This window comes from Acipenser ruthenus, chromosome 2 (genome assembly GCF_902713425.1).
Source record: "Acipenser ruthenus chromosome 2, fAciRut3.2 maternal haplotype, whole genome shotgun sequence".
NCBI classification, from domain to species: domain Eukaryota; kingdom Metazoa; phylum Chordata; class Actinopteri; order Acipenseriformes; family Acipenseridae; genus Acipenser; species Acipenser ruthenus.
In genome coordinates this window covers 60,926,216-60,942,948 of record NC_081190.1, presented here as the reverse complement: position 1 = coordinate 60,942,948, position 16,733 = coordinate 60,926,216, and the positions used below count along the sequence as shown (strand labels likewise).

The window sequence follows — 16,733 nt, the reverse complement described above, 5'->3', positions numbered from 1 at the left end:
CCCGTGAAAAAAGCAGACGAGCAAACCGTTTTGGCGCATGAAACCAAGTTTATAACTGTGAGCCAGAGCGGGCACAATAAACCTGTTGTTAACCTTGCTGTGAAAATGTGTTTGAAGAAAATAGGGAATTGTTGTATGAAATGTATTCAAGTATAAAATAATGCCCTTTGTTGTGAAAACTTGAGCAATGTGAGGCTACAAAAGTCCCCTATGCCATTTACTTGCTCCCTTTGTGATATTTGCGCTTTGGCGTCTCCACTTGGCGCATTACCCAGACCCCTTTAAACGCGATTGTTTCTTTCTTTCTAATGACATTTACCGGATCAAAACATGCTGTTAATTCGACCAGAAAGCTTTACCCTTCCTAACAATGCCAGAATAATTTCTCCCAAAGTTTGTTAAGTTGACCAAAATTAGGCAAATGAATAGGGGTCTCCAGGCTACCCTGTCGCAGGTGACAGTGAATAATGCACGTTAGGACCAGCTGCATTTTTCTTTATTTCTCCCATTCTTTCCCGGCATTATTAAAATTTGGGCCAATGAAACTATTCATTCATTTCAATAGACATTTTCTTATAGGATAATAGGCTACAAATTGAACCTCTCCAAAGAGAATCCAGTGGTGGGTAACCCTCGTGTGCCAAAGACTGCTGGAGCCGCTGGCTTGGAGAAAGGCAAAGCTCGTGTGCCAGCCCCAATCCCACACCTGCCGAGGTCCCTAACAAATAAAGAATGTAAACAAAAAGCTTGCCATCTCTCATAAAAGATGAACGTGTCACCAAGTCGTGTGAGAAACCCTGAGAACAAACGCGGGGACTCCATCTCCAAAAGATCTCCCTTGAACTTGGCGGAACAGCCTATTAACGGCTTACTTAATTACTTTAATGACTCTGGACAGGCCTTAAAACTCAGACAGGGCTTGGATAGAAGTTAAGATAGCTTGCTGGGATTTGTAAACAGGCAATCGTGTGAGAAACGCGAGGTGGAATAAAGAAAGTTTTTTTTGTTTAGCTTTGTTTTCTTGTGCGCACTGCGCTCTGAAGGATCAGGGCTGACTCAAAGCTCAGTTCACAGTTCCCGCCTGGGTTGTTACTATGCAAATACTATTCTAACAGTAATCACGTGTCTTTTGAAGAGCCACGTGGATTAACAAAGCAGTTCTGCCCCCTGCTAGCGATGGCTTTAGATTTTTTACTATTTCTTTAACTGATCCTAAATGCACACATTTCCCAAAAGCCACCCTCTCTAATCCTATGGAATAATTTAGGCTATGAATGCACTAGTGCCCTAAATGATCGCTTTATAAGGAGCAACGTTCAGCTAGATCCCATCAGACCATCTTGTCCACTTCGGGTCGTACCCACAGTTAACACACGAACTGTTCACTAATAGAGATTTCTCCTTTTTTAATTTATTGACTTTCTTATCAAACGATGTCCTCCAAGACGAAGGAGCGCAAGGTGAAGGGGCGCAAGGTAAAGGAACACTTTTGTGTGCACTGTATTGAGAATGTGGATATTCTTTGAAAATAGCTTCTGTGTAGATTTGTGTAAAAAGATATAGCTATTTATGTAAATTACAATTGCTACAATTAGTTTATGACAAACTATAAAATACTGAAAACATAAGCAATGCCATAGTGTAAACGAACTCAGGGCAAGTTAATTTATTTTAAATAGTGATCTGAAGGTTTTATATTGTTGTCCTTAAACACTCTTCACTCACATTGTCAAAACAAAACAATTAGATACTGTGTATAAAAAAATAGATAGGCTATACTATGCGTGAGGTCACTGCTGTATTTGCAAGAATCTTAGGTTTCCAGTGATGTGTTTCCATCATGAAATACATTGTGCTTTTTTTTGTACACAACGGTACCCGTTTCACAAGGAATTCAAGTTACAGTTATTATTTTATTTAAATTCAAATCACAAATAAGCCGAGTAGAATACATATATGTATCTCTAATGTGACGGAACTTTAATAACCGTCACTTTTATATATCCCATAACAACCCGCGGTTTTACCTCATTCAATATGTGTACCATAACAGCTATTAACTCTATATTTTTTTTATTATCGACTTTTGTATCATTTTTAAAATCATATTTTCATTTAATTTTTCAACAGAAGGCTCCGGTTTCGCACAAGGTGATTGAGAAGAGAAGGAGAGACCGCATTAATCAGTGCCTTAATGAACTTGGCAAAACCGTACCAATGGCTCTTGCAAAGCAGGTAACTTTAGGATACCCTATCCGGTCTGAGTGCAAACGTAGTATTTCATTTTCTTAATACGTGTATGAAATACTTAGAGAATGTGTGTTATACTCTGTTTGATGTATTATCGTTTTTATTTGATGTGGTAAAATGTAAAACCACATTTTAAGAATTAAGCATACAATTTAAAGGTTACAACAATGTTAAACGCGTTTTAGTGTTTATTTTAATTGTAATTAATAATAAAAGATGTGTGTTTAAAATGCGTCGCATTAAATGTATGTTTAATTCTTAAACATTTGGGTTAGCAGTGTAGGCTAGTAATATTGAGATATATGTTACATTCACGAAGGTCGCCGGCAGAACCTCCCCATCCTGCCACATACTTTTCCTGTTTGCTCAAGGATTGGTTCTCATTTCAATTCAGATTTCCCCTCCTATCTTCTGTAATAAGATATAATGGTTTAATTGCAGAGCTCTGGTAAGTTGGAGAAAGCAGAGATCCTGGAGATGACAGTGCAGTATCTAAGAGCCCTTCATTCTGGTGATTTCCCCAGGGGAAGAGAGAAAGGTATGTACCAATGCAACTTGTAAAGAGGCTTGATAATACCATCTTTCTTTGTTGTGCATTATCGTTTCAGTCTGTTGTTACTATTAGATAACTAATATAAGTTCTTAGCCATGATATAAAATATTCAATTTGACAGATAGAAACAACGATTACAGTACTATCAGCATGATTTTCAAAAGGGACAAAATAAGAATAGGTTGCAAAATGATTTTTAAAGCCTTATTAATGTAACCACATCACTTGATTTATTTAAAGAGTCAACGTGAATACAGACTCGCTCATCTAAACCCTTTGAAAGCCATATACTTAGGGACCCAAATCAGCTTTTAGAAATCACTTTGCAACCTTGTTCTTATTTTGCTCCTTTTGAAAATCATGCTGTATGGGTCGTATGGTATGTAGCAAACGGGGGGCATGTGGAGAGGGAGGGGTCATTTACCTCTTATGTGACTACTTTTACATCTGTTTAACCTTTTGGACACATTCATACTCACCAACTATAAGTGCTAAGACAAACAATATTTGGTTATGGGTTGAAAAACGGATGTATTACTGTATTAAAATCTAAAACATTTTCAGAGCATAGTTAATTTCAATATACTAATTTCTTTTTTTTTTATCCCAGGAGAGTTGTTGGCAGAGTTTGCAAACTATTTCCACTTCGGCTATCACGAATGTATGAAGAATCTAGTTCACTACCTGACCACAGTTGAGAGGATGGAGACAAAAGACACCAAGTATGCCAGAATCCTGACTTTCCTCCAATCAAAGTCCCGTTTTGTCACAGAACCAGTGTTTGGCCCATTAGGCGTCTTGCCCGACCCCTCAGAGTTCTTGTGCCAGATTCACTCCACAACCGACTTCCAAAGTCACAACCTGAGTGACTCTGTTTTTCAGCAAGGACCCGGACACTTTTCATGGCACAGTTCTTCACGGACCCCAGCCATCCCTTATTTACCAAATGCAGCTGTGCCAGTGACAACGCCTGTACAGCAACTCGGCAGCTATTTGTCACCAGTGCAAGGACTTGACAACCACTATATAAACTTCGTTGGACACTCCCATGCAAACACGTTCAGCATGCATAATGCACAACATGCTCCCTTGTGAATACAGACTGGTCTAATATTTATATGATTACTTAAGTTATCTGTTAATGGAAATCCCATGTGAAAAGACATGTTTAAATAAAATATAGAAATGAAATGGACTTTTTTGTGGATTAATGTGTTTCGCTTTTTTGTTCTGTTGCTTTGATGTCTTAAGTACCATACTTTTAATTTGTTGTAAAACCACCATGTATCAAATACTGTGGGCAAGGCGTCCATTTCAGCAATAACTTTAGAATAAGAACGAATTTTAAGGACCAAAGACTTAGGAATAACACCGAATTGTGATTCCGGTAGAATCTGTTTGGAGAACAACACCACATTTTGTGCATTCATTAATATGTCATTCTGGGCATTTGTTATTATATGGGCACTGTAGATTGTCAATATTTTTCAGCTAAAACACATACACCTTTACATTCAAATACTATAGTGGTTTAAAATTATTGTTACTTCTTTTAGCTTGATGAATGTATTAGAAAACACATACACTCAGACTATTTTATCAGATTTCCTTTGCATTAACAAAAAAAGTCTGTATTACGAACATAGATATGTAATTCTTCACTTGCAGTGTGCTTTTAGCTTTCCTTCAAAACGTGCCAAAATGCACAGGCAGCGAGCATAATTGGAATCTTAAAAAAAGGTCAGTGGTCACACTGTAAAGAATGAAACATAAAATGCGACATATTCTGAATACATTTTAGTGTTTAAATTTACTCTTAAATTTGACATGTCAATACGTCTAAAACATTACAATAAACGCTTCCATAAAATACGTTATACTGCAAAAACGAACATTTAGGATTCAAACTCCCCTCGCTACGGTAAACACATTGCGTTTCGATTCTCTTTCGCAGCCTTTCCATCAATATTCGTTAATTTGTTCATAGGTAGGACTGTAATAAGGGTAGTAAGTTGAAAGGGTGGTATTTTTATATTTCATAAGAACTTGTAGGCTATCATTGTAAGATTGTTCACAGTATAACAATCTGTTATCTACACAATGACAATCAAGTGAGAATTAAATCTTAATGCAACTGATGATAAACACATTTTAGTATTTATATGCTTCACCCTTCAGTATTTATAAATCTATGCGGCAAACCAACAGAGAAAATGAAGGAGTATTTTATACTTTACCAGAATCTTTACACGAGCATCAGCATTGATGATGCAAAACAACAACAACAACAATCCGAGGACACGACCTCGGTGTCCTCACTCACAGCTAGTTATTGCCATGTTTGCAACCATTCAGCCATGGGAGGCAGACACCGTTGCCAGTTTATTTTCGGAGGTTTCCAGTTAGAAGTTTTTTGGACAGTTTTTGTGAACATAAGAATATGATCACAAATAATAAAACGCAGTAGACGTCAATTTGTATTTTATTTTATTTATTGCACTAAAATTACTACGGTTGTTGGCAGAGGGTCTTATGAGCCGTTATTTTACGCATTCGCAGATCGGTCATAAAATAATGAAATCATATACGGTATTTTTCACCGGTCTGCCCTTATGAAAATGCGTATGTCATCCAGCTACTAAACCCTGTAACATTTGCATTATGATTATTTTTGTATGAGAAAGTTTCACATGTGGTCTTGTTTATGCCACTTGTCATATACCAATCGTGCGTTTTAATGGGTCTGGACTTTGAACGAATACATTCATTTGAACTATTTTCTATTTTTTTATTAATGCAATTTTTAATATTATCGATCTTAATATTTGTTTTCCATGTGACCATTGTGACGATGGGTGTCTACGTTTGTCGTAGGCAATGTGTGTGAATGAGTAATAACAACCATTTATAATATTGCAACAAAAGTACATACATTGCTTAGAATGTACCCTTTTTTAGTTTTTAAGTAAATATATTTAGGAATGTTGTAGTCTATTAAATCGTTACGTTTAATATTTACCAAGCATATAATATGTTCAAATAACAACAACAACAACAACAACAACAACAACAACAACAACAACAATAATAATAATAATAATAATAATAATAATCAGATGTTTTTAACCATTGATTTATTAGCACAGTAGCAACCAGTAAAATTAGGCACTACCTTCATTTCCTGTTATTATATTGTCTCATGTGATAATAGTTCAATTTAAGAATGATTTTCAATCTTTTGAGGAAGTGCACAGCGTCTTATTCCCAGAGCGCACCACCACCTATATTTAAATAGAATGCAAATAACAAATACGATTAGCAAATACTTTCACTCAGAGGAAAATCAACATTAAGAGTTAATCCCATGTGTTAAGGCTAAAGGGTATCTGACATATTATTTACCGAGGTCACCCGACAACTGACCCTCAATTTGTAAACTTTAACAACTTCGACAAAAAAAGGAGGTAAAGCCTTGTTTTATGTAACACTCAAACGTTATTTAAATTAATAATTTGTCGAATTAAAATGTTTTCATTAATTTATCAACTGTAGGTGCTATGAAAGGGATAAAGACAGGTGTCACTTTCAGGGTTGTATGCTTCTGGCACAGTGAGTAAAAAGTCCTTTTAAAAATGTTAAGTCCCTATAAAAATATGTCGTTTTCAAAACGAAGCATAATTCTAAATATGAAAATGTATGCAATGTTTATTGTGTAGGATTACATGGAGCAGTGAAGTATTGCCTGTTAAGTTTTTATAGCCTTAGCTGCATCTCAAATCATGTATCTTTCAGTGTCTATCTCAAACTTTTGTCAAGCTCTGTAATTTCCATATATTTAAGCAAAGTAGACAGACCATTCTTCATTGTAACTGGGATTAAAGTTTTAAATGCAAAGGGCCACCATAGTTTAAACTTAGGGCATTTACATAGAATTTTGAAACTTTCACTGATCCATGACAGTCTTATCAAATGTTGGTAGCTTTCCCCCTTTTAACTGTATCCGATAAACCCTTCGTTGAATCTACAATGGGCCTAAAGATAAGAAAGTCTTTTTTTCACCACCCCACCCCCATTTAAAATCTCTACCCAAAGTCCTAATTTGCCAACTTTGGCCAAAAGTCGAACTTGCAGATAGCTTGACTTTCCAAAAGATTAAAAATGTCTGTTCAAACCAGGAGGGAATTGATTCAATCCAGCTTGTGACTTAAATGTGTGTTCCTTCTCCCACAATGCATTAATTCATTTCTCCCTGATTCCCCTCACTCTTTCTTTAAGTAAGCTGTATAGCATTAGTTTCCAAGAGAGACCCAACAAAAACAGAAAAACTCATAGTGGTTTTTGCTGGAGGTGCCCCTTTTGTAATGGCCCTGAAAGGGGACAATCTCTGGTTCCTTGGGCTTCACCCTTGAGTGAGCAGGAATAAAAATAATCACCCCCATGAAATCTAAGGTTCTCTGTAGAAGGGAGGAACAAAGCCGATTGCTGGTGCTCCGGGTCCCGAGTGCTCTCCTCACCGGGGATAAGGAGTCCTAACCGGGGCTGCTTCTGCTCGAGGCTTCCTTAATACAGAGCTCACTTGTGCTCCCAACCGTTATTGAGCAAACAGATCAACGTGTTCCAGCCACACAGGCAAATCGCTTGGAAAACCCAAAGCTACAGTGATTGTAAAGAGGACATGCAGGTGTCAGCTGCAAAACATGGTTGCATTAATCTGATCGAGAGAAATAAATCTTCAAAACAAAGACAAAAAGAAGTGAGCGTGGAGATAGGAAAGGGATAAGACACAAAAAGCAGCAAGCTGATAGCTTAATATCTGTTTGTAAATGCAATTTTACATAATTGTTTTTGAAGCATAACTTAATATCAATCAGCAGAGAAAATGATCCAGACACATATTATTTTCCAAAGCAGCCCTTTGACCACTTTTTGTTCTGTGCAAACTAAACATGTACAATGGAAAATGTTCACTGAAATAAATAACTTTTTTGTGTAGCCTGATGACGTACACCCTTTTCTTTTGAGCACTATAGTTTTAATTCACAATTATTTACTGATAATGATAGCATCATGTAATATTATTTTATTCCTAAATATCCCTGCTCTGATGTCAATAAACATGAAAGTCAGACTTTTTAAATCACAATGAAGAGGCAGTGCTGAGTATCCATGCGCGCTTCATCATCTTTGGTCAATTTGTGGAGTACCAATTGTTCAGTTTTGAAAAGTGAGCAGAACGACGAGGCTAGGTTTTAAAATATTTCAAAACACACTTTTCTCTAGAAAATGATAATGATCTACAAAATTTAGAGGCATACTCAAAACATCCAAAGACACAGGTCAAAAGGTCCACACTGTGATGTTTTGGGCTTTTACATGTGATTGTCTCTATATTACCAAAATAAAAATAGACAATGTTATATAAAAAGAGAGAGAGAGAGAGAGAGAGAGAGAGAGAGAGAGAGAGATTTTAAAGCACAGATAATTAAAAACAGCTCATAGCTCTAGAAAAATAATTAATGAAGAAGTAATTATATTTAGAATTTCTACAATGATTCCAATAAAAAAAGTATAACACAATCTGATGATGTTACAACATACATATATATAGTCTTATAAATAAAATCAAACAAAATTAAATCTGCATTAACATTCTACTTCTTTAAGTTCATCTCAGTCTTAAGGAACTGTATAGTGGCCTTCCATGGCTTCCTGTTTCACTGGGGTATAAAAATGAGGTAACACGCATATGAAATCCATTTGTCATCCATCACCATGGGGAAAGGCAAAGAACTCACAAATGAAAAGAGACAAATGGTTGTTGACCTTCATAAATCACGCAATGGGTACAAAACAATAGCTAAAAAACTAAATATACCACTAACCACTATTAGGGCAATAATTAAGAAGTTCAAAACCACTGGAACAGTGGTAAACTTGCCTGCTACAGGACGCAAGTATATTTTGTCCCCACGCACAGTGAGGCAGATAGTTCGGGAGGCAAAGGGAAATCCAAGGGCCACAGTTGGAAAATTACAGAACTTGGTTGCATCTTGGGGTCACCAAGTCTCCAAATCTACAATTAGACGCCACCTCCATGCCAATAGGCTATTTGGAAGGGTTGCCAGAAAAAAGCCTTTATTGAGAGCAACCAACAAACGTAAGCGCCTGGAGTTTGCTAAACGGCATTGGCACTTCGATTGGAACCGGGTGCTATGGTCAGATGAGACGAAAATAGAGCTTTTTGGCCACACACACCAGCGGTGGGTTTGGCGTCGAAAGAAGGATGTGTGTGCAGAAAAGAACCTCATACCTACTGTAAAATATGGTGGTGGATCTTTGATGTTATGGGGCTGTTTTGCTTCCACTGGTCCTGGGGCCCTTGTTAAGGTCAACGGCATCATGAACTCTACCCAGTACCAGGACATTTTAGCCAAAAACCTGGTTGCCTCTGCCAGGAGGCTGAAACTTGGCCGCAAGTGGATCTTCCAGCAAAACAATGACCCCAAGCACACATCAAAATCCACAAAGAAATGGTTAATTGACCACTAAAAAAAACATTTTACAATGGCCATCTCCGGACTTGAACCCCATTGAAAATCTGTAGTTTCAATTGAAGAGGGCAGTCCATAAGCGCAGACCAAAGGATATCAAGGATCTGGAAAGATTCTGTATGGAGGAATGGTCTATGATCCCTCCCAATGTGTTCTCCAATCTCATGAAACATTATAGAAAAAAAGGGGCTCCCGAGTGGCGGATCCGGTAAAGGCGCTCCGCGTGGAGTGCAGGATGCGCTCTATAGCCTGGATGTTGCTGGTTCGAGTCCAAGCTATTCCACAGCCAACTGTGGACAGAAGCTCCCAGGGAGCAGTGCACAATTGGCCGAGCGTTGCCCCAGGGGGGAGGGTTTCGGTTGGTCAGGGTGTCCTCGGCTCACCGTGCACCAGCGACCCCTGTAGTCTGGCTGGGTGCCTGCGGGCTTGCTTGTAACCTGCCTGAGAGCTGCGTTGTCCTTCGACGCTGTAGCTCTTAGGTGGCTGCATGGTGAGTCCGCAGTGTGAAAAAAAGCGGTCGGCTGACGGCACACGCTTCGGAGGACAGCGTGTGTTCATCTTTGCCCTCCCGAGACAGCGCAGGGGTGGTAGCGGTGAACTGAGCTTAAAAATAATTGGCCATTCCAAACTGAGAGAAATTAATAAAAATAATTGACAATGACTAAATTAAAAAAAAAAAAAAACATTATAGAAAAAGACTCAGTGCCGTTATCCTTGCAAGGGGAGGGTGCACAAAGTACTGAAAACAAGGGTGCCAATAATTGTGACACTTCATTTTTTTTGGAAATAAATTTATAATTTGAGAAATGTGTAATTTTGGTTGATTCCATTGAATCATTAATAAAGTCAAATATATTCCACATGTTGGAAAATTACAATATAGCTCAAATTTTTGTCGGTGGCACGACACTGTAATGACCCTGAATAGGGACAGTAATTGAACAGCCTGGGTCCATCTTACATCAAGGATCTGCTTTGTTGCTACATTCCCCAACGCAACTTGCGCTCAGCTAAAAAGGATCTCCTTTCCATGCCAAGAACAAAATTACAAACTATCTGAATGCCCTATAAACAAGTATTCCAATGCAATATAGTATAGTGAAGGGGAACAACATTTTCCAGTCAACATCAAAAGGAGAAACCTACGGGGGCTTGTTGAGGCTATTGAAAAAAAAGTTACAAATTCTTCATTAGGTCGAGATCACAACATCATTTATCTCAGGATCTGGAGAAAACCAAGTCATTACTTCCGTTTACCTGAGATGGATAAGTTATCTTCCCTGGTGGTCTCAACAAGCCACCGTAGAAAACAGTGCAATGTTAGTTATCCAATGATAAATATTACACTATTTGGTCAATGTCTAATTTTCACAGCAAACCCTGTTAAAAAATGACACCAATTGCACAATTGCAAGTACTGTCTGGTACCAGTTCTCAACCGAAACATATTCAGGTTTAGAAGATTTAAGTTTTGTGTTTCTTTTCAGCGTGTTCTAATGAGTTCAATAGGTTCAATGTCATAAGCGACTTTATATGTAACATTTTTACCAATGGCTGTTACTTTTTTTGCATGCCTCCTCCAGTAATGTCTTGTAGTCTATGTGTCTATCTATGTTGTGATCAATCTTCGACATGATGTGACAATCTTCATCTTCACCCAGAATGAGGTTGCAGAGTTTCTAGACTCTCCTTCCACTCCCCTTGAAGCTGTTGGATAACAGAAAGAAAATAAACAAAGACATTCTTATTGTGGGCAGACGTTCTCTTGTCACCAACTAACACCACCTTGGGCAGGTCATCTGGTGTCCTGGTCCACCTTGATGTTTATCATAGGGTGTCCTAAGTTGTTGCAGTGAACACAGTAGTAGAATACATTGTAGTAATAACAGAAGTAGAAGAAGTAACTGTCGGCCGTGCAAACAAAAACTTGTATAGAATGTGACCATCTCTGGAATTGACTGATTGAGTATTAATCCAGAGATGGTCACAGATATAAAAGCCTGCAGCTTGTGTTGTTCCAGGTGGAGTGTTGTCAGTGTTTGGAGGAAAGAGCAGAGAGGAAATAAATACGAAAGTAAAAATTAATAAATGCTACGTGTACTGGACACCACCAGCCCGGTACTTGTTATTTTGTTTGGATTTTGTGTTCACAACTTGTTTTGCTTGAACCTTTTATTTCGCTCTGTGTGCATTGTGTTTTTTTTGTTCAATCTTTTATTTATTTTTGTGTTAAAATAAACACAGCGCCGCAGTGCGCTTTGCACCCGAGTACTGCCTCTATCACAGGGCCCTTCTCAAAGATGTCAAAGTTGCATGGTTTTTTGTATGAATCTTTTGAAGTCGCACAGACTTCCTAACAAATGGTGTGTATTGATATCATCTTCTGAAATGATGCCCAAAACAGTTTTATATATTTTTATTTTGTACTCTTACCTTATTCCTCAGCCTGGTTGTAAGAGTATCAAGTCCTGAAGTGTGATTGCCAGCTGGTGGTTCGCTGGCATCTCTGTGGGAATGCTGTAGGATGGCTGTCATTCCTCCACATCTCTCTGCAGTGCAAATGTCTTCAAGAACGCCATATAGCTTACTTTTAAACAATGCACGTTTTGTCATTTTATGTGTATGAAAATTCATACACATCCCTCCAACAAGTTTGAGACATCACTTGAAATATCTTTCAGTATTGCCTTTTTCCAGTCAGGTAGCACCAAGGTGCACCTACCAATTCTCACCTGATCATCTATTAAACCACAGCATTGTTTTGTTGCCCCAAGTTAGCTGCACTGGCTGCTTTCAGCTGCAGTTTGCCTAACGCTACTGCAACTGTAAGACATGCTACACCCCATGCTGTTCTTCAATTTATTTTTATTAGCCTAAACTAATTGCATTAATTAAATACCACTTACATATCATTTTAATATGAAGTTAACAAAATTAATAAAATGTATTATAGGAAATACAGTAGCTAACTTAAATGTCGCTCTTCCCCACTGACAAGGTGGCAGTATTTGGGTTACTCATTACTTTTATTGAGATTAGCAGGTACACCTAGATCCCTTACGTTTACAGCCACAGCTTGGCTCTTGTAGCTTTTTTTTATTTTTTTTTTAAGTTGCAAGCTGGCCAGAATGTGTACAGGCAGCTACTTGAGCTTTAAATAACTCTTGGAATCACAGAACCACAAAGATATTTTACCAAATGCACAAACTGATAGGATCTCTCCAATATGGTGAACAAGAGAAAACAAACAAAAAAAAAAACAACACACAACTCCTTGACATGTTCATAAGGAAAGATGAATTAAACATTACAAACATAAACAAGCTAGTAAAAGTTGGAAGTGTCTAACTTGCTGTGATTCTAATAAGAGTTAAACATTTCTTACTGCTTGAAGGGGGTTGACATTGTATCTTGACATATTAAACTTCAGCTCTGCCTTCTTAAGGCACTTAACTTCAAGACTTTTGTAACTGGATGAAAGTTACTGGTGTAGCTATGCTTTAGATATAATATTACATTCATTAATATCTCAATTGTAGAGCATCATGAAGAGTTTTTGGACCACGCTAGCAGCCTTTTAAATTATGTAAGCACTAGCCGGAAAGCTGCAGCTGAGTTACGTTATATAATACTCTGTATATTGTTTTACAGCTGGATGAATTTTGTCACAAGAAGGTGAAATGACTAGTCTGAAGGTCAAGTCAGTGTTTAAGCTGTGAATTTAAGCCGTCCTTCCCAGTCATCCTTCCTGACCACTAGACCAAACTGCTTAGCATAAGTATGCAGAAGGGGGATTGTCTCTTTCTCTACTCACAAGCCAGTTTCAGAATAATACTATTTGAAGTCAACCATACCATTCGCCTCCATTTTTTTTTCAAATTGAATTTCCAGCATGTCACACTCGTAGGCATTCAGCTGCACACAGAGCTCAGTCAGAATGTCTTTGAATTCCTCCTTGCTCACAAATCCAGTGTGGTAAGGGTCCAGCTTCAAATTATTTTCAAAGGTCATCCCACAACTACTCCATCTAAGGTGCAACATGTGCAAATGAAACAACAGATACTTGGCTAATTCACATTCAGTGGAATGTCATTTAATAGGTCGAACACAGGTTCCCAAATGGTCAACATCCTGTTTAAAGTAAAAACACTTTTCAAATGACAGACCCATTATTGCTGCAGCGTACTGGGACTTTTTATAGTTTAGGAGTGTAGTTCAGGGATACCACTGATTGGATTGGGTGAGTATAGAGGATAGACTATAATCTCGAAAAACTGGGGAAAGAAAGTGGTGATGGGGCATAAGTAAATAGTATAGGAAAGCAGGCATTCTCTGTTGATAAACAGAGAGGTTCAGTCTCCAGTGCTGTCAGCCTGCAACCTTTAACAAGCACTTAATCAGAAAAACAAAGAGACATGCAAGCACAAACCGTGAAATGTGCAACTTCTTAGCAGCCTTACCTTGGCACGCACACTGTCAACAAGTATATCCGAGGCACAGTTGAGTTTTTTGGAGCAGAGCCTGAAATTATCATCTCCTTTCTTTGGTGGACTTATCTTGGCATTGGGAAAACAGGCTGATTTGGGAGAGTAGCCAAAATGTCTCACAAACTCCAAGAATTCGAGCGTCTTGTCTTGGTTCGTAATCAAAGTTTCCCAGTCGTCGGACTAACTTCTGGGTGGATGTCAAATCTGTAACAAAAAGTGCAGCTTTAGAAACTGGGATATGCTGCTGTAGAAAGAGGAATACAAGTATCTCACAGTAAAAAGGGAGCTGGGAATGTTGCTCTTCTCCCTTTTAAGAATAGCAATGCCAAAACTTGGCAGGCTACCAAGAATATAAGAAACTGTTTCCCAGCAGAATGTATTAGCGACTATGGCTGAAGAATGAATTAGGCTATCATAATATAAAATATATTGAGAAAGATTCACCCTTGTTTTTTTTTTTGTTTTGTTTTTCAAATTAACATTGTTTTTTTGTTTTTTTAATATCAGTCATTTTTGCTTTCTGTTTAAAAATAGTTCATTTATTTGTTGAAAACTAAATATAAACAGTGAAACTGTGTATCATGCATGCACCATGTTGTAAAACAAATAAACAACATAATTAAACAAGATATCAACAAAAAAAAGTGTTTCTTTATCCTGAAAACAAAGGGCTCTGATTTAATGAGAGGAATTAAAATGTAATGTATAAAACTACCAAGAACAATAAATTAACTGCTTCTTCTTGCAACTATTTTGTTTGATAGTTTTATACTGCTACCATTTCCTTTTTAAATTATTTTTGGAATATTGGCTTTTGTCTTTGAATCAAAATATGGACCATTGCATTCCTTAATATTTATTATATAATACATCAAATAATAGTTATATTGTATAGTAAAAGCTAAGTAATAGTTTTAATAGAAATGTACTAGAAACAAAATCAATAAAATGTAATTTATGTGAAAGGCATAATAGGTCAGATTTGCTTGGTAGTCTGAAAATGAAATGAGATACAATACAATCGTTTGTACTGTTATAATACAGTTGCGTGGATATCAAATGCATGTTTAATTAACCCTGTTACAGTCATTATTCTTTTGGAAAGCTTCCCAGCAGGGGCTTACCTTTCTACGGTTGGCACAATCCTGATGTGTTTACCAGTCTGAAAACTGGTGCCACAGCTCTGATTATGCAAATTAGCAGAGATGCCCTATTCATCTCAAACTCTACTTAGGGCAGCAACCGAAATACACTGAAATGAATAGAGAGATAAAGGGGAATAAGAACAGAAGAAACAGTCAAAGGAAGACTGTATCGGAAAAGGAAAACGAAAAGGCAAGAAGCAAAATTACACTTGGCTTAATACGCAATTTAGCAAATATTTGGTATTTAATATTGTTTGGTAAAGTAAAAAGTACCCTTTTAAAAGTTGGTACATGGCTTCTTGTGTGAGGCGTCTTGTGTTTTTTTCATCCAGCTCCTCAAATGTCTTCCCAACACCCAGAGTTTTGATAATCCTGAAGAGCCGTGTAAAAGAAAAAAAGAAAATACAGGTTTCATAAAACTTAACAGCATCGAAGAACAGAGACAGACTACCCTGGTGAAGTGAATCCTCTACATTATGCAATTTATTATTGCTGAACACAACAGAGACTACTCCACTACCCTTCAACTCTATATTAGTCCTGCTAATGGTTTCCACCAGAGTTGATTTATTGACCCACATGTTAACATCACTAAATACTATTACAGTACTGTGGAAAAAAATGTATGTTACAACAGGGTTTAAAAGTTTAGGGATGACACTGTTTAAATTACTAATATAGACGTGACACAGTCTTTAGATTAATATATCATCTTTGTCATACAGTATGTATTCTTCCCAAGGCTGGTTATAACTAACAAACAGAAGAAAGACATGACTAACAAACAGAAGAAAGACATTATTTAAATGTAGGAAACCTTGTACTCACTATATACTCTATAACATACCTGATAAATGAGTTCTACCCTATTGATAAGAATCCTCTCATTGTCTAGTCTCTATGGTTCCTCCTCCAGTTTCTTTTTTAGTGTCATCACTCTTATCCACAGTGCTATACCTTACCTGCCAGCACTGTTGTTATTTAAAGATCTTAATCATTTGTCTAAATGTTGTTTCTTCTCAGGCCTGACACCAGCCCTTAAAAAAGCATCCACAAAATGTTTGTAAACTTTCTGGTTTACAAAGTACCTTGTTACCATTTATATATATATTTTTCTATGACTCTATGAATAATGTCCTTACACTTGATTCAATAACGTTATCAATAAAAAGCAGCAACAAAGTTAGCAGACCAACAGAATCAGGTCTGTAAAACAATAAATTAAACTTCTTCACTTAAAAATAGACTGACCTACTTGTAGAACCAATGTATGTATCTGTGACAGAGACAGAATGATTCTTGGTGATAAATCTCTCTCCCGAGCTGTGTTGTTGTAACAGGGCGAGGAGCCCTGTACGTATTTATGTATTTATTTTTAGAACGGGGTCTCCCCCTCCGCCCCTGTGCAGATTATTGTTTTGTGTTTGCTTTGTATTGTGATTTATTTATGACGGCGTAGCCATGTGTTTTTAGTTTGTTTAGTCGCATGGATGGTAAGCCCCATCCACAGCAGTTTAATTAATAAACTCGTGCAGATTGTAGCCAAGGGGTAATAAAATAATTACTAGCCAGTTAAACCCCTCGGCCACGATATAAAAGTCTCTAGCTCGCTGCACTCGTGGTGGGTGTATGAGAGGAGCGGAGAGAGAGAGAGAGAGAGAGAGAGAGAGAGAGAGAGAGAGAGAGAGAGAGAGAGAGAGAGAGAGAGAAACTTAAATATACAGGAACAGTGACAGTGACAGCAACT

The 16,733-nt window shown here is 37.5% G+C and overlaps 1 protein-coding gene across 1 annotated transcript; it reads left to right on the top strand.

Moving 5' to 3' along the window:
• The first annotated feature begins 1,310 nt into the window (after positions 1–1,310).
• On the top strand, positions 1,311–3,950 carry LOC117408636 (hairy and enhancer of split-related protein helt-like). The gene is made up of 4 exons (XM_059007484.1): positions 1,311–1,475; positions 2,131–2,235; positions 2,692–2,788; positions 3,414–3,950. The coding sequence occupies exons 1-4, from the start codon at positions 1,434–1,436 to the stop codon at positions 3,896–3,898; spliced, it is 729 nt and encodes a 242-aa protein (XP_058863467.1). The 5' UTR covers positions 1,311–1,433; the 3' UTR covers positions 3,899–3,950.
• The last annotated feature ends 12,783 nt before the right edge of the window (positions 3,951–16,733 follow it).

Coding starts and splice junctions, on each gene's coding strand:
- LOC117408636 (XM_059007484.1), top strand. CDS start 1,434: ATGTCCTCCAAGACGAAGGAGCGCAAGGTGAAGGGGCGCAAG. Junction 2,236..2,691: donor CAATGGCTCTTGCAAAGCAG/GTAACTTTAGGA, acceptor GTTTAATTGCAG/AGCTCTGGTAAGTTGGAGAA. Junction 2,789..3,413: donor CCCCAGGGGAAGAGAGAAAG/GTATGTACCAAT, acceptor TTTTTATCCCAG/GAGAGTTGTTGGCAGAGTTT.